At 47.5% G+C, this 22,480-nt stretch overlaps 1 protein-coding gene across 1 annotated transcript in view; it reads right to left on the reverse strand.

The window, feature by feature from the left end:
- Positions 1 to 22,480, reverse strand: part of CLXN (calaxin) — a 153,294-nt gene that overhangs the window by 78,220 nt on the left and 52,594 nt on the right. Inside the window, exon 3 of the mRNA XM_069211644.1 lies at positions 6,397 to 6,501. Coding sequence (XP_069067745.1) covers positions 6,397 to 6,501 — 105 coding nt within the window. The remainder of the gene's footprint in view (positions 1 to 6,396; positions 6,502 to 22,480) is intronic.

The raw sequence follows: 22,480 nt of genomic DNA on the forward strand, positions 1-22,480 counted from the left end.
GACTCAGTCATGAAGGGACACCATCCCTGTAAGCAAGCCCTGGCCATGGCAGCATTTACAGTACAGAAGAGTACCCCCATAATTATGGAGGCACCAATGATTCACTATGCAGAGCATGCTAGTAGGCCTGGTGTGTGGTGGGTACCTATGGTACTTACACCTTATACTAGGTCCAGGTATCCCTTATTAGTGTAGTGTAGTGTAGTCAGTGTCTAGAAGCCAGGCTCTCTAGAGGAAGCTGTGGATGAGCAGCCAAGGGTTATATAGGAGATATGCAAAGCTCATGCAATACCACTGTAGTCACACTCAGTACTTACACAGATGAAAGAAAACACTCAGTGGTACAAAAATAAAGGTACTTTATTTTGGTAACACAAATCCCAAAAATACCATAGAGGCTATACTTCCTTAGGTGGTAAGTAATACAAAAGGTATATACATTAATATGCAGAAATAGGCATAAACCAGTTAGAAAACAGTGCAAATAGTGAAAATCACAATATAGAGAAATAGCCCTAGGGGGATCACAAACCATATACTAAAAAAATGGAAAGCGGAAGTCAGTCCTCCATCTAGGTAAGTGGAGTAAGTAGAGGGGACCTTGCCTTCCCCGTTTGCGACAGAGCTGTGCACCGTGTCATCTTCACCTCCTGAGGCCTCTGTGCACTATTTGCAAGAATTCTTCATACACAGCCTGGCCCAGGTCCCCAGCACTCTATCCTGTGACGCTCAACTTGCTGAGTTGTTATCCGGCGGTGTGGGACCTTCTTTTGTAGTGCTGCAACAACTGCAATTTGCACCTTCTTTGTCCCCGTGTCCTGGGACCTCCGTGGGTGCTGCCTGGTCATCTGTGGGCTCCCTCCAGTGTTGGGAGCCCCCTCTGCCTCCTCAGTCTGAGTTGAGGCCCCCAGGTCCCTCCTGGGTCCAGGAAGCACCACTTTGACGCAATCCGTGACATTGCTTAAACCAAGGCTTGTTGGACGAATCCAGCCCGCCTGCATCCAACATCTCCACGTGGGACATCCATGGCATCTCGCAGAAACCCACAGCCATCTTCCTTGGTGCTCTTCTGAAGTCTTCTTCCAACCGGAGACTCTTCTTTTGCACCACCTTCTAGGTTGGCAGGGGCTCATGTCCTTCCTGGAATCTTCTGCGACTTGTGGACTTGGTCTCCTTTCTTTACATGCCTTCAGGTCCCAGAACCTACCATTTGTTGCTTGTAGTCTTGCTTGGTTCTTGCAATAACTCTAATCATGACTTGTAGTGTGTCCTGAGGAAACTTGCAGTACTTTACTCCTACTTTCCTGGGCTCTGGGGTGGGGTATTTTACTCACCTTTGTGGCATTCTTACTCTCCCAGGGATTCTCTATACACTACACTTGTCTAGGGGGGAATTCGTGATTCGCATTCCACTTTCTTAGTATATGGTTTGTATTGACTCTAGACCTATTTCTTCCTATTGCAATCTATGGTATTTTTTAGTGTTTGCACTATCCAATGTCTAATTACTTACCTTATTTTGGTGTCTAGTGTATATGTTGTGTATAATACTTACCTCCAGAAAGAGTATTGCCTCTTAGATATTTTTGGCCTTCTGTCACTAAAATAGACTACCTTTATTTTTGGTAACACTGAGTATTGTCTTTACTTGTGTATAAGTACTGTGTAGCTATAGTGGTATTGCAGGAGCTTTGCATGTCTCCTAGTTTAGCCTAAGCTGCCCTGCTACAGCTACCTCTATCAGCCTAAGCTGCTAGAACACTAATACATTTCACTAATAAGGGATAACTGGGCCTGGTATAAGGTGTAAGTACCCAAGGTACCCACTACAAACCAGGCCAGTTTCCTACACCTACGTTGTAGGAGGCAACAATTGTGTGCAGGTTTCTAAAGTCAAAAGAGTCCTCCCTGACCATGTGCTCCCTGAAACCTGAGCTGCCACCACCGTGGGGTGTTAGCCCCAACCCCTGCCTTGCCCTCCCAATTGCCAGGGTCTCCCTATCTAGGGCTAGCTGTTGCTGCTGCAGCCTCAGCCTGGCCTCTTCCAGCCTCAGTTTTGTGGCTCCCTGTCTAGGGTGTCTCCCTCTGGGTTGGAACAGTTGGTCCCCTCAGACACTGAGGTGACATGGGAATGGGTAGAGGAGGATCTGTCCCTAGGCGTACTGACCCTTTCCACTAGCCCTCTGGGTGTAAAGGGAGCCCTACCAGTCAGGAATGTCCTCCCACTTCTTGAAGTGCTTCCAACCATGCTAGTGAGTCTGCTAGGGACCTTGTGACCCTCTAAGTTATCCTGTTGATCCCCCTCCCAAGATCTAAAATGTCTTTTTCTACATCTGAGGGGTTAGAATCTACTCCTTCGCCCTCCTCCCCCTGGTCACCAGCTTGTTCCTGATCATCCTGGAGGAAGAGGCCTAAGAGCAAGCTGTTATTAGGATTGCTCCCCATGTCTATCTTCCTTTTTGCACACATCCCTTTCAATTCTTTGAAGGTCAGGTTCTCACAAGGAGAATCAACTCCCTCAGAGGTGTGTCCAGTTGCAGATATGGTATGTGTTAGAGTGGTTTAAGGTGTGCCTAACCTCCCTAACTTCTAGTCTCTCTCAAGAAGTTTGGAACAAGGGCTATGCCTAGACCGCTAGCTTACCCAAACACAGAGACTAGATTCCTAACACTAGGTACTATGTGTACCTCTAAGTAAAGAGTGGTCTTTCTCGTGGAAAGTACCAGGTGACAGAGTGATAAGGCAGTTGCAAAGGCTTATCCCACTGCTGCACCACCAGTGTAGGAAGCTTGTCTGGTGTGTGGTGGGTACCTAAAGTACTTAGACCTTATACCAGGTCCAGGGATCCCCTAATGGTGTAGTGTAGGCAGAGTCTAGAAGCTGGGCTCTCTAGAGGTAGCTGTGGATGGGCAGACACGGCTTATCTAGGAGACATGCAAAGCTTAAGCAATACTACTGTAGGCACACAGCAATTACACACATGAAAGAATACACTCAGTGTTACAAAAACAAAGGTACTTTATTATGGTAACACAACACCAAAATTACTATAGAGGCAATACTCCCTTAGGAGGTAAGTAATACACAAGATATATACACTAGTTGTCAGAAGTAGGCATAAGAATAGTTAAAATACATTAGAAACAGTGTAAAACACAATAGAGAATAGTGGACCTAAGGGGAGCACAAACCATATACTAAAAAATGGAATGTGAGAGTGTCACTCCCACCCAGATAAGTAGACTGTGTGGGGGGCAGCTGGGGGTATCAGGAAAGCACAAAGGTAAGTACCACAACACCCCCCAGCAACCAGGTAAGCAGGAGTAAATTACTAGAATTTCCCCAGAACACCGACTTAGAAGAAAAGAAGAGAATTGCAAAACCCAGAGATGACTGCAAGAAACCAATGATGTATTCCTGAAGAGTAAGACATGTGGAAAGAAAGGGCCAAGACCAGAAGACACAGCAGAGTCCAGTGGGGATAGGAGCCTCTACCCATCAAGCTGTGGATAGCACGAGTTAGTCGACGGTGAGGAAGAAGAGTCAGCACTGCAGCCCCTGAGTCGGAGTCGAGTTCCTGGAGGATGCAGGTGATGTCCCATGCCGGAAGGAAGACTGCAGTCAGGTTTGCGTATCCGGATTCCACCAACAAGCCTTAGTACAGGCAAAATTCATGGTTGGTGAAAAATGGTGCTTCCGGGGACTAGCAAGACCCAGGAGAATTCAACCCAGGAGGGATAGTTAGAGGGGGCCCTCAGCATCACAGAGAGCCCAGAGAACACAGGCAGCACACACAGGAGTCCCACAGGACAGGGACACAGAAGGTGAAAATGGAGTCCACACAGCACTACGAAAAAGAGCCCCACGCCGCAGGAAAGCCACTCAAAGAGCTGTGCATCGCAGAAAGGAGTGCTGGGGGCTGGAGCTACACGAAGACTTAAGACCCCTTGGAAGAAGTGCCAACAAGCCTTGGCAGCTGCAAGAGATGTGGTGCACGGGGTACTGTCCTGCGTGGGAAGGCAAGGGCTTACCTCCACCCAAGTTGGACAACTGGTAGAGAGGACCGTCTGGACCACTTCCGACCACCATCCATGATGCAGGATCTATGTAGCTCAGCAGGGGAAGGGATCCACGCAGCCGGTTGTCATTGCTGTTGCTGCCTGCAGATGCAGGGGAGTGACTCCTTCACTCCAAGGGAGATTCCTTCTTCTTTCCCGTGCAGACTGAAGATGGGCTGTCCTCAGAGGATGCATGTCAAGGTAAGTGTTGCAGAAGCTGGAAGGAGCCGTGGAAACAATGTTGCAGGCAAAGTTTTCATCTTTGTTGCAGATTGTCGGGTCCTGGAGAGCCCAGATGCACTTTCTTTGGTCAGAAGTTGAAGTAAGGGATGCAGAGGAATCCTGCTGGAATCTTGCAAGCCGAGTATGAGGAACCACCCAAAAGAGAGACCCTAAATAGCTCTGAAGATGGATTGGTCACCTAGCTGGGTGAACCTATCAGGAGGGGACCTCTGACGTCACCTGCTTGACCTGGCCACTCTGATGCTTCCAGAGTTCCCTGCCAACCTTGGATCCAAGATGGCAAAACCAGGGGACCCTCTGGAGGAGCTCTGGGCATCACCGCTGGGGTGGTGATGGACAGGGGAGTGGTCACTCCCCTTTCCATTGTCCAGTTTCGTGCCAGAGCAGGGACTGGAGGTCCCTGAACCGATGTTGATTGGTTTATGCACAGAGGGCACCAAATGTACCCTTCAAAGCATAACAGTGGCTTGGGGAGACTACCCCTCCCAAGCCATGTAACACCTATTTCCAAAGGGAGACGGTGTAACACCCCTCTCCCAAAGGAAATCCTTTGTTCTGCCTTCCTGGGCTTGAGCTGCTCAAGCAAAAGGAGAGCAGAAACCTGTCTGTGAGGTGGCAGCAGCTGGGGCTGCCTGGAATACCTATCACAAGTATATGATTACAACTTAGGGCAACAACGTCCAATTCTCCACACTCATGCTAACTGCATGTTAATTTGTATCTCACCCCACTACCTGGCTAGAGGTCACAACTTCCCTCAACTATGTGCCCTATGTCGACTCATAACAATGTAGCATTGCTATGTACTACCTGGAATGCAATACACACAAGGCATTTAGTTATTTGTTCTAACTATCCCTCTGAGATATATAATCTGCATCTTCCACCAAGGCTCACATCTTTTCCTCCTATTTGATGTTCAAAAGGATATGCCAATGTAAAGGAAGTGCATTTGCTTCCAAGAGATGCTACGTCACACCCAAGATGCAACTCTATGCTGCTGCTGAATCGCTAATGTCCTAACAATGTTTCTTCACACCTCATCTTTCAGCAACTGCTCTGTGTCTACTCAATGTTCATCGTTGTTTCACACCATAGGATTCTCCTGTTAAAATGTACCTCTTCGGTGCAAGTATAGAATCTGGATTAGTCTTTTGTCAAAAATGGAGTCCTTTGTGTTCTCTCCAGCTCTGGATGAAGCTGTGCCCTTGGAAATCTACTCACTACTCTGCAAAACACTGCGCTTGACCTCTAAACTGTCTCAGCTCTCACAAGTTGTGTGTATGCTTCTAGACCAGCTGCTGAGTTGGAAAACATGTGTGCAATGAATGGCAGGCTATAAAAATGGCCAGCACCCAAGAAGGCTGCTGCTCGAGATCTCACACGAAGATCTTGAGAGGTTGTGAAACCTCATGTAGCAAGACTCAAAATGAGTGATCTCACGAGACATTGCAATATTCTGCATAATAATCTTGCAGGGAGATGCAATGCTGATGCCTCTAGTGCTGGGGCTGTTTTGGAAAGTAGACTTATTCTTTGGAAACTGACCATCATATTGTAAGTCTCGCTCTGTATCTGAGCACTATACTTTGGTGTTTACCTGCCACTCTTTGTCTCTGTCAGCCCTCTTTCCTCCACCAAGATAGTTAGGTCGCCTATCAACTGAGTTATGGTTTCAGACCCTGCCACACCTCCTCAACAAAACACTCAAACAATTGTCCACAGAGACCAGTAATGAAACAGTAGCACCCTGTCCCCTGCAGTAAAAGTAGAGCTAGTTTCAAGCTTTGTTTGCCTTTTAAAATAAGGAACCACTAGATTAGCTTTTTAGTACAAATATTTGTTCAGAATTATTTTTATAATTCTAATTAAAACAAAATGCAGAAAACGTTGGCTACAGAAGACATTCAATTTAAACATTCTTCGCAAAAAATATATTTCTCCTGGAAAAAGTTTTACAAGACCCAGCACATAAGCAGAAATAGTCTATGTTTATGAATATTAATGGAAATCCCATGACGGAGGCACGGAGACTAACCTTTAAGATACGTATATAGTACGCAGCATATAGTTTTAAAAAACAGAAATACCTTACATTTGATTCTTTCATCCAAAGTCCCTCGAAGAAATACAGATAAGCCTTGAACCCATTCCGTTACATTGATATAACTGTCATTGTCCTTATCAAAGGCACGAAACACTGAAATGAAAAGACAACACATTATTAAATAAGAACAAGATGTCTTCTTGTATCTTTCAGCTGATATTTGTTCACTTTAAGTAAGTCATTTGTCATATGTATGTTTGATTTAAAATGAAAATTTGCCACACCCCTGTTTCTTTCCTCTTTACTTTCCATGTGGGCTTTGGAAGTGCAGACATCTAACTGAGTGTACATAGTAAGGACTTGATGGTTTGCGGGACCGTTGTTTACCAAACATATGTTGAAACTGCCCAGTCAATGATATTTGTTTCAGCAACCTGCAATTTGGAATGTTTTGTCAGTACAATTGTTGGTGCGGTTGGCATAAATCCAGAGGTATATATTCTTTTTAAGTTAGTATACATTATGTCTGTTTTAGAAGCATTGGTGCTCCTTCTTTTTTTTAAATCTTTTTTTTATTTGTTTTATATTTCACACAAGGAGGAAAAAAAAAAAATCCAGTCATAATATAAAAACATGTAACTTTACGCAGGTATTTTTTGCACCAATACTGGTTTCTCGCACTTGTCATTTGCTTTCTTGTCATTGTGGTTACTTAGGTGCACACAACTGGAGTTCTTTAAAGTCATTAAGAGCGTATGAAAATTAGAATACAAAGAGAAATAATAAGAAGAGTAGAGAGAAAGAGAAATAGGGGAGGAGGCTTGTTCAAGGGGCTGTGTGTCGGGGCGAGCCAGGGGAGGGAGGGGGGGCAGACCGCCACACCGCAGATGCCCCGATCACGGAACTGGAGCCGCCCCGTGTGCCCACGCTCCAGTTCAAGCTCACTGTATACAACTGGATCTCACTTGTTCGTGGTTCTAAGAAGGGGGGACGCCAAAGACCCGACCTCCGCAGCCCGGTCAGCCCGCCCCTCGCCCCCAAGCACTTCCCGGAACGTCGCGGCACCGCACGTCTACTCCGAGTGATATGTTACATTTTATTGCCCTCGGCTCCGTTTTGTGTCAGCGGTGTCCTTTTAGTTGCTTTTTGTTGGTGAGTGTCCTAGGGTATGTTTTATGGCGTTAAGTGTGTGTGTGGGCTGTGTGCTACCTATTGTTTTTTATTTTTATTTATTTATTTATTATTAATTAATTATTTGTTTATTTTTTAATTTTATTTTTTAAACCAATTTGCTCAGGGGGGTCGTTTATCATCTTTGCTTTCCAGGATTATAACAAAGGAGTTCCAGATATCTACTCCCTTTACTTTGGTCCCCCTGTCCTGAAGCGACTGCAATGTGTATGCTTCTGCTTTTGCCCAGCGTAGGAGCTCCGCCTGCCAGTGTTGCATCCCCGGTGCATTAGGTGCTTTCCAGTGCATAGCTATTAGTCGTCGGTACAAGACCAGCGCCAGGTCTATGCATTTATGTATCTGCTTTCGGCCTTTGGGTCTGTCTCTTATTCCCAGCAGGCAGAGTTCCGGTCCGAGGAATAATGGGGTATCTAACCATTCGGCTATGAGAGATATTATATCATTCCAAGCGTTCAAGACTGGGGGGCACTCCCATGTCATATGAAAAAAGGTGGCTTCAGTGGTTCCGCATCTGGGACATTTCTGAGACGAATGAGGGAACATGCGTGCAAGTCGATGTGGTGATAGATATGTCTGGTGTATGTAATTGAAATGTGTGTATCGGAGCCTGGGGTTGCATGACACGGTTTGAGTCGATGTTAAAGCCTGGTTCCACGCGTGCTGTGAAAGAGTAGTGGTTAGTGTCTGGTCCCATCTGTTTTTAGCCTGTTCTTGACCTTGTGTGAATTGTGTGGTCAGGATTCTATATATTCCCGATATATTCATTGGGTCTTGTGTGCAATTTAGTAAATCGTGTAAGATAGGGGCTGTGTTGGGTTCATTGTTTCCGCAGTTCCATGTAGCGCATATTAGTTGCCGTGCTGCGCCAAACGCGATAAAGTCTCCTCACCCTAAGTTGTGGGCGTCGGCTAATGCCTCATAAGTTATTAAGTGTCCGTCACTATATAAAATCACCCACTGTTTATATGCCTTTCTCCGGCCATGTTGTTAGGTCTAGTTTTACAGCTATCCTTTCAATTTTTGGTATATCAAGAAGTGGTATCTTAGGTGAGTATTGTGGTTTCTTGTCCCTGTTTAATGCAAATCGATTCCATATCCAACGTGCATTATTAAGTAGAATGTTTTGTGTGCGCCGTGATTCGTCTCAGTCCAGCAGGTAGCGTATTACATTGGTGTGACCCAAGTCCTTGTGAATAGTTTGTGCCTCTATGTTTGCAGGGTCGCATATCCATTTAAGCACCCACTGTAACGGGCGGATGCATAGTATAGTTCGAATTGCGGCATCCCCATCCCTCCCTGTCAAGTGGGTGATATATTTTTGTTAAGGCCACTCTGCGGCGACCGTTACCCCATATTAAGTCCGTCAGTATACTGGTCAGGGTTTTAAAGAAGGAGGCAGGCAGTGCCACTGGTAGTGCAGAGAAAAAATACAGCAGGTGCGGTAAAACAATCATCTTCGCTACAGCCACTCTTCCCATAGGGGAGAGTGGGAGCGAACACCAAAAGGGTAAAGAACCCCAGAGGGATCTGATCGCTCGTCCTAGGTTGCCCTCTTTGAGGTCTTGGGGGTCATGGTATATGTTTATACCCAGGTATTTGAATGTGGTGTGGCACCATTTCAGATCTCCCGGGGAGTGGACCGTTCGGTGTATCTCTGGTATTGCGCGCATTGGGAATAAACAGGATTTCGACCAGTTCACCTTTAAACCGGACACCGTGCCGAATTGTTCCAGCAGCTCGAGTATACCAGGAAGGGAGGCTGAGTAGTTTCGTAGGAATATTAGTGCATCGTCCGCATATAGTGACACTATGCGGTGCGTACGTCCATCTTGGATGCCCCAAGCTGGCGCAAGTGCACGCAGTCGGGCAGCCAGGGGCTCGATGGCGAGAGCGAACAGAAGTGGGGATAATGGGCATCCTTGCCTGGTGCCCCTTTCAATGTTGAACTTCTCGGATATGGTTTCTCCTGTCTTGACTCTTGCTGTTGGTTTAAAGTATAAGGCCCTGATTCAGCTAGCGTATGTCTTGCTGAAACCCATTAGGTTAAGTGTTTCCAGCAGGAAAGGCCAACCCAGTGTGTCAAATGCCTTTTCGATGTCCAGTGACACCGCTGCCTGCCTATATTCGCCCTCTGGTGTATTTGCCATCAGGCGTAGTAGGTTCGGTATATTGATAAATGTGTTGCGGCCGGGTATGAATCCAGACTGGTCGCAGTGCACCAGTCCCGGCAGCAAGGGAAGCAGGCGATTTGCTAATATTTTGCAGAGCAATTTGCAGTCTAAATTTAGTAGCGATAGTGGCCGGTATGAACGAACATCCATTGGGTCACGGCCTGGTTTAGGCAGCGCCACTATTATCGCCTCGCGCCGTGATTCTGTCAACTGGCCTAGTTCCAAGGCCTCGCCCAACATTTCTAAGTATGGCGCTAGTGTTTGTGCCTGGAACGTGCTGTAGTATTCTATGGGGAGGCCATCGCTGCCCGGTGCCTTGCCACGCGCCAGCTGCTATAACGCCTGCTGCACTTCCGTAAGGTCTATCGGTCTTTCCAGTTCCTCAGCCTGTATTGCCGTGAGGTGATTTATTTGTATTCCACTGAAGAATGTGCTCAGCTGTTCTTGTGAGGGAGGGGGATGAGCCCTATACAGTGTGCTATAATATTCTTTAAAGGCGTCATTTATTTCGGCTTGGGTGTTTATTATTGTCCCTGTATCTAGGCGGATGGCCCCGATAGGGGCACTGAGTTGCTCGCTCTTCAGGAGCCATGCTAAGAGTCTTCCTGGCCTATCGCCCTCTGCGTGCATACGGGCCAAGTGATGTCGATAATCATATTGCCTCAGGCGTTGGTCTGCCTCATTCCACTGTGTTCAGTCCAATGAGGTCCGCGTTTTCTATTGTACCCTCTGCGAATTTGCATTCTGCAGATCGTACATTTTGCTCAAGCTTGCGGGTTTCGTTTGTTAATGTTTGCCGTACTCCCTTGGTCATTGTCCTGCATATGCCCCTTATTACCACTTTGTGTGCATCCCATTCATTTGCTCTGGATTTAGTTGTTCTACTGTTTAGTGCAAAGTATGAAGTGATTTGAGCGGCTATTTCTTTTCTGAAAGGGGGATCCTGTAAAAGTCTTGGCTGAAGGCGCCATGTCGGGATTCGTGTGCGTGGTCTGCCCCATTTGATATGTGCTATGAGTGGGCAATGATCTGAGATTACCCTTGTGGTGTATTCTGCGTTGGTGAATTTGTATATCAAGTCTTGTGAGCTAAGTATTAAGTCTATGCGGGTGTGTAGGAGGTGCACAGGTGAGTGATAGGAGTATTCTCTGTCCAGTGGGTGCAGGTGTCTCCATACATCGATCAAGCGGCGCACCGTCATCCAAGATTGAAGTATTTGTGAGTTTTTCCTTACTGGGGCAGCTACTAGCGGGGGTGTGATCTATCCATGTCTATTTGTGGGACGCAGTTCATGTCCCCACCCCATATGCTGGGCATGTTTAGGGTATTTGACAAGCGGGTGATGGTGGTTTGTAGGAATTCGCCCTGTTTAACGTTGGGAGTATATAGCCCAGTAATCACCAATGGTTCGCCATCAAGCAAACCTACCAACTGGATAAATCTGCCTTCCTTATCTGCTATATTATGCTTCACAGTGTAGGGGACCCCTGGTGCTATCCAAATCAGGACACCCCTTGCAAAGGACGATGACCCTGCGCCGTATATCTGTCCCGCCCATCTCTTTTCTATTGCTTTGATGTCTGCTGGTGTAATGTGTGTTTCTTGTAATATGGCAATGTGTATGTGATGGCGTTTTAATTGTGCGCATATCTTATTTCGCTTGGTTGTTCCTGCCATGCCCTTAACATTCCAAGTTAATATGTTATATATTGTGTCTCTGTGCGCCATTTTACGTTATAGCATCTTTCGCCCGCAGGGCTCGCACCGGGGGTAGGATCAACTCCATACATCGCGCAGCGCAGTTCCGCCGCAGCGCACTAAACCTCCCGTACCGACTGGTCCATTTATGTAAGATATTGATAGCCCGAAAGAGTGTGGTGGGTTCCTCCAAGGCTGAGGTAGAGGAGAGAAAACAACAATAGATAGTAAAAAGGATATACTGGGCAAGACCCAACTTTAAACGCTGTGGCACAACTGGTGCCTAAATCGTATTCGGTGAAGGTCTGTTCCATTCAGATACTGCTCAGGTGGTGGGAGGCGTGGGTTGGTAGGAGCTGAGCTCACGTCCGTGGCCCACCGCTATATTGTTTGATACCAGCGCTGTCCTGTGTGTAGTCGTATGGGCCAATTCTAATGTTTCCGCAACTTTGATTATTCACGTTGAGCCGGCCTAACTCCGGTGTTGTATTAAATCGTCTTTTCTCGCGCTCGGTGTCCCCAATCATTTTAGGATGGATAGTACTAGGTGCCGTTGCTTGGGGGCTCCTTCTAGGAGTCCTCATATTTCATCAGCCGTGTGTGGGGTGAGGTCCGGTCCCCCGGCCAGCAGAGAGAGGGAGGGGCTGCATCTGCTGTGTTGTGAGCCGTTGTCGTTGAAATCTGCTTCGTTGCTGGTGTTTAGTTGTGAGCGCGCGAGTGTGCCAATCTCTTTTAAGGCTTGCGCCTGGTCATTCGCCATTTGTGATTTTGTTGGTCGCGTCATAGTGTTTTTCTTCGGGGTAGGGTGTTATCCAGTCTTACTTCACCTTATCTTCTTTTGATGAGTCGACCAGGCCCTTTGCGTGCGCCCACGTCCATGCGTCCTCCGGTGTTGGGAATATGAGTGTTCTTTCATCTACGATTATCCGCAGGCGAGCTGGGAACATGAGTGAGTAAGTGATTTTATGTTCACGTAGTACTTGCTTGATTTTAACATACGATGCTCTCTTGTTTTGCACTTCCGTCGTGTAGTCCGGGTAGGCAGTGACATTGCAGTTCTCCATGTTGACCGTTCCTGAAGTTCTGAAGTGTTGTAAGACTAGGTCCCTATCTCTGCAGTTTAGGAATCGCGCTATCAGGGGGAGAAGTGGAGCCCCTGGACGGGGAGGTCTGCCCGGGATTCTATGTGCTCTTTCTATGATGGGCACTTTTGTGGGGTCCTGTATTTTCATTATGTCTTTGAGCCAGTTCTCCAGGAATTCTTCAGGCTTGGTTGATTCTGTTCTTTCTGGAATACCCAGGAATCTGATGTTATTGCGTCTAGAGCGGCCCTCTGTGTCCTCGGCTCTTCGCTGCAGATCCGTGATTTCCGCTTCCAGTTGTTGTATTTTATTTTTCATGTCTGTTACCTCTGGTTGGACGGTTTCCAATGTCGTTTCTGTGTTGGCGACCCTGTCTGTTAGTTTGCGGTGATCCGAGCGGAGTATAGTGATTTCCATGATTGCAGAATCAATTTTACTTTCAAGGGAAGTCTTAGTGTCCATAACTGCTTGTAGCAGTTTCTCAAATTGTAGCGAGTGCGTGTGCAGCGTCTCATTCACTTGAAATATTGTTGTGATTTGTGAGTCGGGGTTATTCGTTGCAGGAGGGGTACCACGGTCCATGTGGGTCCCTTGTTTAGGCTGTTTTGGTTTGACCATTATTTCCTGAGATGGCGAGCTATATCAGACTACTCGCAGGTTCTGTGTTGCCTGTTCTGCCTGGAATTATGACGCGCGTCAATTGGGCTGTGTTTACTTCGTTCAGAGGGTTTTTGGTTGCTGGTCTCGAGGGCCCAACTATATGCTTCTGCGATTGGAACGACTGTGCGGATTCCAGTAGTACCTATTATCGCTCTGGTTGTATACAATCAGTTAGGTCGGCACCGCTATTCTACGTGCACATTCCCAGTTTTGCATATAGTTCTTGTATTCACATGATTGTTATTTATGTCTCCAACAACCGGTGTCCCCGTTTTTTTCTTTTCCTTTCCCCCTTATTTTTTTTATTTATTTTTTTGCTGGGCCCAGGGTCGGTCCGCTCTGCGTCAGGGCCACTGGTCTCAGTTCTGTTGTTGTTTTTTTAGGTCTCCAGGGAGTCCTTATTGTGGGTGCGCTGCGGTCACGGGCTCCCCTACCTTTTTAAGGCCCAGCGCTGTGTCGGGCCCACTTCTCTTGCCACGGGCCCTGCTTCGTCAGGGACCAAACCCAGATGTTTTTGGGCTCGACCTCCCTCGGTTCTGTTGTCTTTCTAGGGGTCCCCCGGGAGTCTTGGTGCCTAATGTGTGTGTTTTTTGTTTTTTTTTGTTTTATTTTTTATATAAGGTCTGGCACCGTGCTAGACCTGCTCCTCTTCCCTAGGGCCCTGCACTGCTGGGGTCCGATCCTGGGTGTTCCTAAATTCAAGCTCCTGCTGTCATCAGCGGCAGCTCCACGTCTCTGTCTTTGCCGGAGCTCCCAGCGGCCCTCTCCCGGCCGCAGTCCCAGCGCCCACCCCGCTTCGGCACCCCAGGTGTCACCCGCTGTGTCGGGTTCAGCTCTTCCTTCAGGCGAGGGCTATTTGTGGGTGAGGATTCTTGGTAGCCTCGGGCAGCATCACGACTCCTTCGGCCGAGTCAGGTTGTGCATTTTAATGGCGCCTTCTATGACCGCGCTGCGAGACCGCGCTGCGAGACCGCGCGTGTCGCACGCCGTTCTTCTTTTTAAATTTTCGGAGCCTCACGCCGGGGACCGTTCCTGGGTGCTCCTAAATTCAAGCTCCTGCTGCTATAAGTGGCAGCGCCGCGTCTCTGCCTATGCAGGAGCTCGCGCCGGCTCCCCCCGACCACAGCCCCAGCGCTCACCTCGTTCCCGGTGTCGGGCCGCCCAGAACCCCAGCTTGTTTTGGGTGCCCGGCGGAGGCCATCTCTTTAGTCCTCAAGGCCGCGCTGGTGGTCCTCTTTGTTTCTCCGGCTGCTCCTCACTTCGCCTCGGCCACGCAGGCAGCACCCGCTGGGTCGGGATCGGCTCTTCCTTCAGGCAAGGGCTATGTGCGGATGAGGCTCACTGGTAGCCTCGGGCAGCATTCCGTCTCTGTCGGCCGAGTCAGGTTGTGCATTTTAATGGCGCCTGCCATGACGGCACTCCGAAACCACGCGAATCGCGCGCGAGCGAGCTTCTTTTTAAGTTTCGGAACCTCACGCTCACAGGTGGGGGCTCCGTGTAGCGATTTTTTATATTTGGGCAGCGCTGGAGTCAGGATTATTGCAGATTTTGGTGGGCCAAGAGCGGAGCTCCTCGTTCAAGCGTCCGCTCCGGCCACCATCTTGGCCACGCCCCCCAAGCATTGGTGCTCCTTCTTAATATCATCCTGTGTAACTGTATTTGAGGGAGATGTCTTGGTAGAGTAGGGGGTGTTGTGGGTGTGTTAGAAGGGTCAATACTGCTCTTTTGCACATTTCAAAGGTGTTTAACTGTGTAATACTACTCTCTTGCCTTTGCATGAAACTTAATTGGATTGGGCACTAATAGAAGAAATGACAATGCCCCTGAAGACCTAGGTTGATACCCCTATTCTCCAGCTGCCTCTAGGGGAGTGAGTTCTTGAGCTTCATTAATGTAGGTTAATTTGTTCTTTAAAAATTCATGGTTTTTGGGTACTTTTAAGGGCAATTCGTAATAACGGGTCAATTTTAAAGCATGTTGTGGCATTCACACTAGAAAGTAAAAAATCGTGCTATGCCTCCGCTTAGGAGTGAGGTATGTATGCTAAGATAAAATCCGATTTGGACATAGTAACCCCTGTGAAAAACGGCAAAACATTTAATGATAATTTGAGAGGTGTTTGTGGGCTTTTCCCCAAGGATTTTATAGGAAATCTTATATTGAGAAGTACATTTCTTTCTGCCTGGAGTGAACTATGTTTTGATCCACCTTCGTCGTATGAAGTGCTGCAGAATTAAAATAAGATGATATTGTGTGGTGTGATAAGCTTTGTCGATGCTTGTCGATTAATACTACGTGCCCAAAATGCTTAAAAATGCATGTTACCGCCAATCAGTGGAACAATCTCTCTAAACAGAAAAGTGACTGTAAATATGCATCCTAAATGTTACCTGTGCCAATGTTATGATCTTATATTTCAGAGTAAAATTGGACCTGTCAAAAAAGCTCGAATCTAGACTTGGAGAAACAAGTGGGGATATCTAAATGGTACACAATGTCGAAGTCACTGACTCAAGAGCTTAGGTCAGTGGAAATACAGAATCATAAATTCGTCACTATATTAAAACGTTATCTGACACGGGATCAGAAAAACTGAAAGAAAAGTGTTCTAAATGTGTGATTGGGACATTCCATACCTGCCAGAGGATGTTTGATTGCCCCAATAGCAAGAGCATATTTCAAAGTATTGCTGCTATCAAAGACGTTTGCAAGGTAATCTGCAAAGTGCTTACTATGTATCGATTTATACAAAAGAAAAGCTTTGAGTTGTTCAAATTAACATGATTTTCTTAATTTTTTAATTTATGACCAAACACATTCCACAAATGAATGTATAAAAATCGATTGACTCACAAACCGATTCAGATTAATACCTAGGTGGGATATTATTTGTGTCAGAAAATATGAGTTAGTTATCATGAGCTTCAAACGTATTAGAAATGCAGGAAGGCCTGGGTGGATACTTGCATTCACTATAATGAGTAGCTCCATTAACATTCTTGCTATACTCACCAGTCTCAGTGCAGACAATAAAGAGCCAGCAATTACAAGGATAATATCCAAAGCTCAGCATTGAGTGGTGAAACTGTGATGATAATAGCAAATATATCTTCAGGCACTTAAACTAAAGTTGTTATAGTGCATATATATGCACATTGCAGACGGAGGTGCAGAGAACAAGTTCTCCAAATAGCATTTCTGATATTTGCGGCGCACAATCGCGGCTGCACACACTTCCAAAGCTAGCAGGTCGCCACATATTTCTGAAAGCAGATTATCAGTTCATGATGAGACCACAGCCGAATGTTTTTTTTTCTGCCAGCCAATGAATGATCTTCTCTACGGTGAGAAAGTAGCCTCTTCCTAGCCTTGTTACCCCCACTTTTGGCCTGTTTGTGAGTGTATGTCAGGGTGTTTTCCCCGTCTCCCTGGGATCCTGCTAGGCAGGGCCCAGTGCTCATAGTGAAAACCCTATGTTTTCAGTATGTTTGTTATGTGTCACTGGGACCCTGCTAGCCAGGACCCCAGTGCTCATAAGTTTGTGACCTATATGTATGTGTTCCCTTGTGTGATGCCTAACTGTCTCACTGAGGCTCTGCTAACCAGAACCTCAGTGGTTATGCTCTCATTTCTTTCCAAATTGTCACTAACAGGCTAGTGACCAATTTCACCAATTTACCTTGGCATACTGGAACACCCATATAATTCCCTAGTATATGGTACTGAGGTACCCAGGGTATTGGGGTTCCAGGAGATCCCTATGGGCTGCAACATTTCTTTTGCCACCCATGGAGAGCTCTGACAATTCTTACACAGGCCTGCCCTTGCAGCCTGAGTGAAATAACGTCCAGTTATTTCACAGCCATTTACCACTGCACTTAAGTAACTTATAAGTCACCTATATGTCTAACCTTTACCTGGTAAAGGTTGGGTGCTAAGCTACACAATGCCTGAAGACTCCTTGGGGGAAATGCCAACAAGCCTTGGCAGCTGCAAGAGACGGTGTGCACAGTGGTACTGTCCTGCATGGGAAGGCAAGGGCTTACCTCCACCAAAGTTGGGCAGCTGGTAGGGAGGACCATCTGGACCACTTCCGACCAACACTCGTGATGCAAGATCCACACGGCTCAGCAGGAAAGGGGATCTACGCAGATGGTCGTCGTTGCTGTTGGTGTCTGCAGATGCAGGGGAGTGACTCCTTCAATCCAAGGGAGATTCCTTCTTCTTTCTTCTGCAGACTGAAGACGTGCTGTCCTCAGAGGATGCACAACCGGGGAAAGGTTGCAGAAGTTGGAACGAGCCATGGAAACAATGTTGCAGGCAAAGTCTTCGTCTTTATTGCAGATTGTCGGGTCCTGGAGAGTCCAGATGCACTTTCTTTGGTCAGAAGTCAAAACAAGGGATGCAGAGGAATCCTGTTGGAATCTTGCAAGCGAATCTGAAGAACCTCCCAAAAGAGGGACCCTAAATAGCCCTGAATGGGGGATTGGTCACCTAGCTGGTTGACCACCTATCAGGAGGGGGCTCTGACATCACCTGCCTGACCTGGCCACTCAGATGCTCCCAGAGTTCCCTGCCAACCTGGGATCCAAAATGGCAAAACCCAGGGACCCTCAGAAGGAGCCCTGGACACCACCCCTTGGTGGTGATGAACAGGGGAGTAGTCACTCCCCTTTCCATTGTCCAGTTTCACGCCAGAGCAGGGACTGGAGGTCCCTGAACCGGTGTAGACTGGTTTATGCACAGAGGGCACCAAATGTACCCTTCAAAGCATACCAGTGGCTTGGGAAGGCTACACCTCTCAAGTCCAGTAACACCTATTTCCAAAGGGAGAGGGTGTAACAACCCTCTCCCAACAGAAATCCTTTCTTCTGCCTTCCTGGGCTTGAGTTGCTCAAGCCACCGAAGGGCAGAAACCTGTCTGTGAGGTGGCAGCAGCTTGGGCTGCCTGGAACACCCTGTTAGACTGGTGGTAGCAATGCTGGGGGTCCTTTAAGGAGCCCCCAGAGTGCATGAATCATACTTCCAATACTTGCAACAGTATTGGGGTATGATTCCGATATGTTTGATACCAAACATGCCTAGTTTCGGAGTTACCATTATGTAGCTGGACATAGGGAGTGCAGTGATGCCCTCAAACACAGGTACCTGCACCTTGCCCTCTGGGCTGAGAGGGCCTGCTGTAGGGGTGATGTTAGAAGTGGGGTCATTGACGGAGGTATTCACCTTTGTCCAAATAGGGACCACAATCCTAGTCAGGGTAAGCCACACACAATCCAAATTATCCTGTGCCCACCCTCTGCTAGCTTGGCACTGAGCAGTCAGGCTTAATTTAGAAGGCAATGTGTAAAGTATTTGTGCAATAAATCATACAGTAACACAGTGAAAACACCACAAAAACGCACCACACAGGTTTAGAAAAATAGACAAAATTATTTATATGGTTAAATTAAGATGAAAACTATAAAGATTCAATAAGCACAAGTTGAAATATCACTTTTGCAAGCTCAATTCTTAGAAATCACAGTTGTCCCACGAAGTACCTGGTTTGCGTCAAAATGATCACGCACAGAGACTGAAGAGGAGAAGATGCGTGGAAAAATAAGGTGTGTGTTGGATATACTGACGTAGCAAAGACAATGCGTTATTTCTTTCCACGCTGCAGAGGGCTTTGTGTTGATTTACGGTGCGCAGTCTTGGATCCTCACTGTGATGCGGGCATCTTTTGACACCTAGGGGGCGATACGGGGAAAGTCCTGGGGGTGCTAGAAGGAGTCACAGGTGTTATGTCGATCTGGTAGGTGATGAGTCTAATTTTCTGTCGCAAGGTAGGCGCTGCGTCGATTCATCACTCAGGAAGTTGGGCTGCGCCGTTCTGGCTCAGCTGTGCGTCGATCTGATAGGGCTTTGCGTTTAATTTCTTGTTGCAATGCAGGCGCTGCATCGATCTTTGCTCAGGAAGTTTTGATGCATTGTTCCGTTTCAGCTGTGCGGCGATTTTCTTGTCACAGGGCAGGCAGTGCATCGATTTTTGGCACACAAGGAGTTTCCTTGAAGAGATTAAGGCCCATATTTATACTTTTTTAGCGCCGGATTTGCACCGCTTTTTGACTTAAAAGCGGCGCAAACTTACAAAATACAATTGTATTTTGTAAGTTTGTGCTGTTTTTGCGTCAAAAAATGACACAAAAGCGGCGCTAAAAAAGTATATATATGGGTTTAAGTCTTTTTGGCCCTGAGACTTCAGAAACAGGAGGCAAGCTCAATCCAAGCCCTTGGAGAGCACTTCTCAGCAATGTCAGAGGGCAGCAAGGCAGAAGAGCAACAGCAAGACAGCAGTCCTTCACAGCAAAGCAGTCCATATGAGTCCTTTGGGCAGCCAGGCAGTTCCTCTTGACAGGTTGCAGGTTCAAGTCCACAAGTGTCTGGTTTGGTGGGGTCAGAGACACAGTTTATGTACCCAAAAATGCATTTGAAGTAGGGGAGACTTCAAATAGTGGTTTTGAAGTTCACAAGATCACCTTTCATTACAGGTCTGCCTGCCAGGGTCCTAGTAGGAGGCTAGGCAGTCCATTGCATGAGGGCAGGCCACTAGCCTTTGAAATCTTAGTGTCAGGCCCTCTACCCTCTCACCCAGGAATACGCATACAGGATGCAGATGAGTGCAGGTGTGACTGAGTATCCTGTGTTTGTGGTTGGCTGTCAACAAGCCCAGCCCAGACTTGGATTGGAGACAGGCTGTAAGGCACAGATGGATTTTAAGTGCATAGAAATACTCACTTTCTAAAAGTGGCATTCCTAAAATAGTAATCTAAAATCCAACCTCACCAATCAGCAGGATTTTGTATCACCATTCTGGCCATACTAATTATGACCTGGTTACCCTTTTCTGATCAGAATCTACCACTCAAACAGTATATGAGGGTAGCCCTAATGTTATTCTATGAAAGGAGCACGCCTCACAGTAGTGGAAAACAAATTTAGGAGTTTTCCTCTACCAGATCATGTCCTGCCTTTTACCTACATGGCACCCTGCCCTATGTGTTACCTAGGGCCAGTAGGAAAGAACCATCTTGCCTGGCATGTTACCCCCCTATTTCACTGTATATATGTTGTTTTAGTCTATGTGTCACTGGGACCCTGCCAGGCAGGGCCCCAGTGCTCATAAGTATGTGCCCTGTATGCGCTCCTTGTGCAATGCCTAACTGTCTCACTGAGGCTCTGCTAACCAGAACCTCAGTGGTTATGCTCTCTCTGCTTTCCAAATTTGTCACTAACAGGCTAGTGACTAAATTTACTAACTCACATTGGCATACTGGTGCACCCATATAATTCCCTAGTATATGGTACTGAGGTACTCAGGGTATTGGGGTTCCAGGAGATCCCTATGGGCTGCATCATTTCTTTTGCCACCCATAGGGAGCTCTGACAATTCTTACATAGGCCTGCCAGTGTAGCCTGAGTGAAATACCGTCCACGTTATTTCACAGCCATTTACCACTGCACTTAAGTAACTTATAAGTCACCTATATGTCTAACCTTCACCTGGTGAAGGTTGGGTGCAAAGTTACTTAGTGTGTGGGCACCCTGGCACTAGCCAAGGTGCCCCCACATCGTTCAGGTCAAATTCGCCTGACTTTGTGAGTGCGGAGACACCATTCCACGCGTGCACTGTACATAGGTCACTACCTATGTACAGCGTCACAATGGTAACTCCAAACATGGCCATATAACATGTCTAAGATCATGGAATTGTCACCCCAATGCCATTTTGGCATTGGGGGGACAATTCCATGATCCCCTGGGTCTCTAGCACAGAACCCGGGTACTGCCAAACTGCCTTTCCAGGGTCTCCACTGCAGCTGCTGCCGCCAACCCCTCAGACAGGTTTCTGCCCTCCTGGGGTCCAGGCAGCCCTGGCCCAGGAAGGCACAACAAAGGATTTCCTCTGAGAGAGGGTGTCACACCCTCTCCCTTTGGAATAGGTGTGAAGGCTGGGAAGGAGTAGCCTCCCCCAGCCTCTGGAAATGCTTTGATGGGCACAGATGGTGCCCATCTCTGCATAAGCCAGTCTACACTGGTTTAGGGATCCCCCAGCCCAGCCCTGCTCTGGTGCGAAACTGGACAAAGGAAAGAGGAGTGACCACTCCCCTGACCTGCACCTCCCAGGGGAGGTGCCCAGAGCTCCTCCAGTGTGTCCCAGACCTCTGCCATCTTGGAAACAGAGGTGTCTGTGGCACACTGGACTGCTCTGAGTGGCCAGTGGCAGCAGGTGACGTCAGAGGCTCCTTCTGATAGGCTCTTACCTCTCTTTGTAGCCAATCCTCCTTCCTAGATAGCCAAACCTCCTTTTCTGGCTATTTAGGGTCTCTGCTTTGGGAATCTCACCAGATAATGAATGCAAGAGCTCATCAGAGTTCCTCTGCATCTCCCTCTTCACCGACTGCTGACTGCTCGGGACGCCTGCAAAACCACAACAAAGTAGCAAGACGACTATAAGCAACCTTGTATCGCTTCATCCTGCCGGCTTTCTCGACTGTTTCCAGGTGGTGCATGCTCTGGGGGTAGCCTGCCTCCTCTCTGCACCAGGAGCTCTGAAGAAATCTCCCGTAGGTCGACAGAATCTTCCCCCTGCAACCGCAGGCACCAAAAGACAGTATCACTGGTCCTCTGGGTCCCCTCTCAGCATGACGAGCATAGTCCCTGGAACTCAGCAACTTTGTCCAAGTGACTCCCACAGTCCAGTGACACTTCAGTCCAAGTTTGGTGGAGGTAAGTCCTTGCCTCCCCACGCTAGACTGCATTGCTGGGTACCGCATGATTTGCAGCTGCTCCGGCTCCTGTGCACTCTTCCAGGATTTCCTTCGTGCACAGCCAAGCCTGGGTCCCCGACACTCTAACCTGCAGTGCACAACCTTCTGAGTTGTCCTCCGGCGTCGTGGGACTCCCTTTTGTGACTTTGCGTGGACTCCGGTTCACTCTTCTTCCAAGTGCCTGTTCAGGTACTTCTGCAGGTGCTGCCTGCTTTTGTGAGGGCTCCCTGAGTTGCTGGGCACCCCCTCTGTCTCCTCCTCCAAGTGGCGACATCCTGGTCCCTCCTGGGCCACAGCAGCACCCAAAAACCTCTACCGCGACCCTTGCAGCTAGCAAGGCTTGTGTGGTAGGCTGTACTACGAGCGGATCAAGTAGAGTCAAGAGAATGGGGTATTTTTGCTTTTAAATTTTATTCTCTGTTCATTCACAGGCTATTTCTTTTAACCGCTACTTTAAGGGTTTAAGTCTTTGGGCTTTCTGCTTTCCGCAACTTCTTTCTTTCTCCTAGTTTTTCCT

This window comes from Pleurodeles waltl, chromosome 10, assembly GCF_031143425.1.
Source record: "Pleurodeles waltl isolate 20211129_DDA chromosome 10, aPleWal1.hap1.20221129, whole genome shotgun sequence".
Classification (NCBI taxonomy): domain Eukaryota; kingdom Metazoa; phylum Chordata; class Amphibia; order Caudata; family Salamandridae; genus Pleurodeles; species Pleurodeles waltl.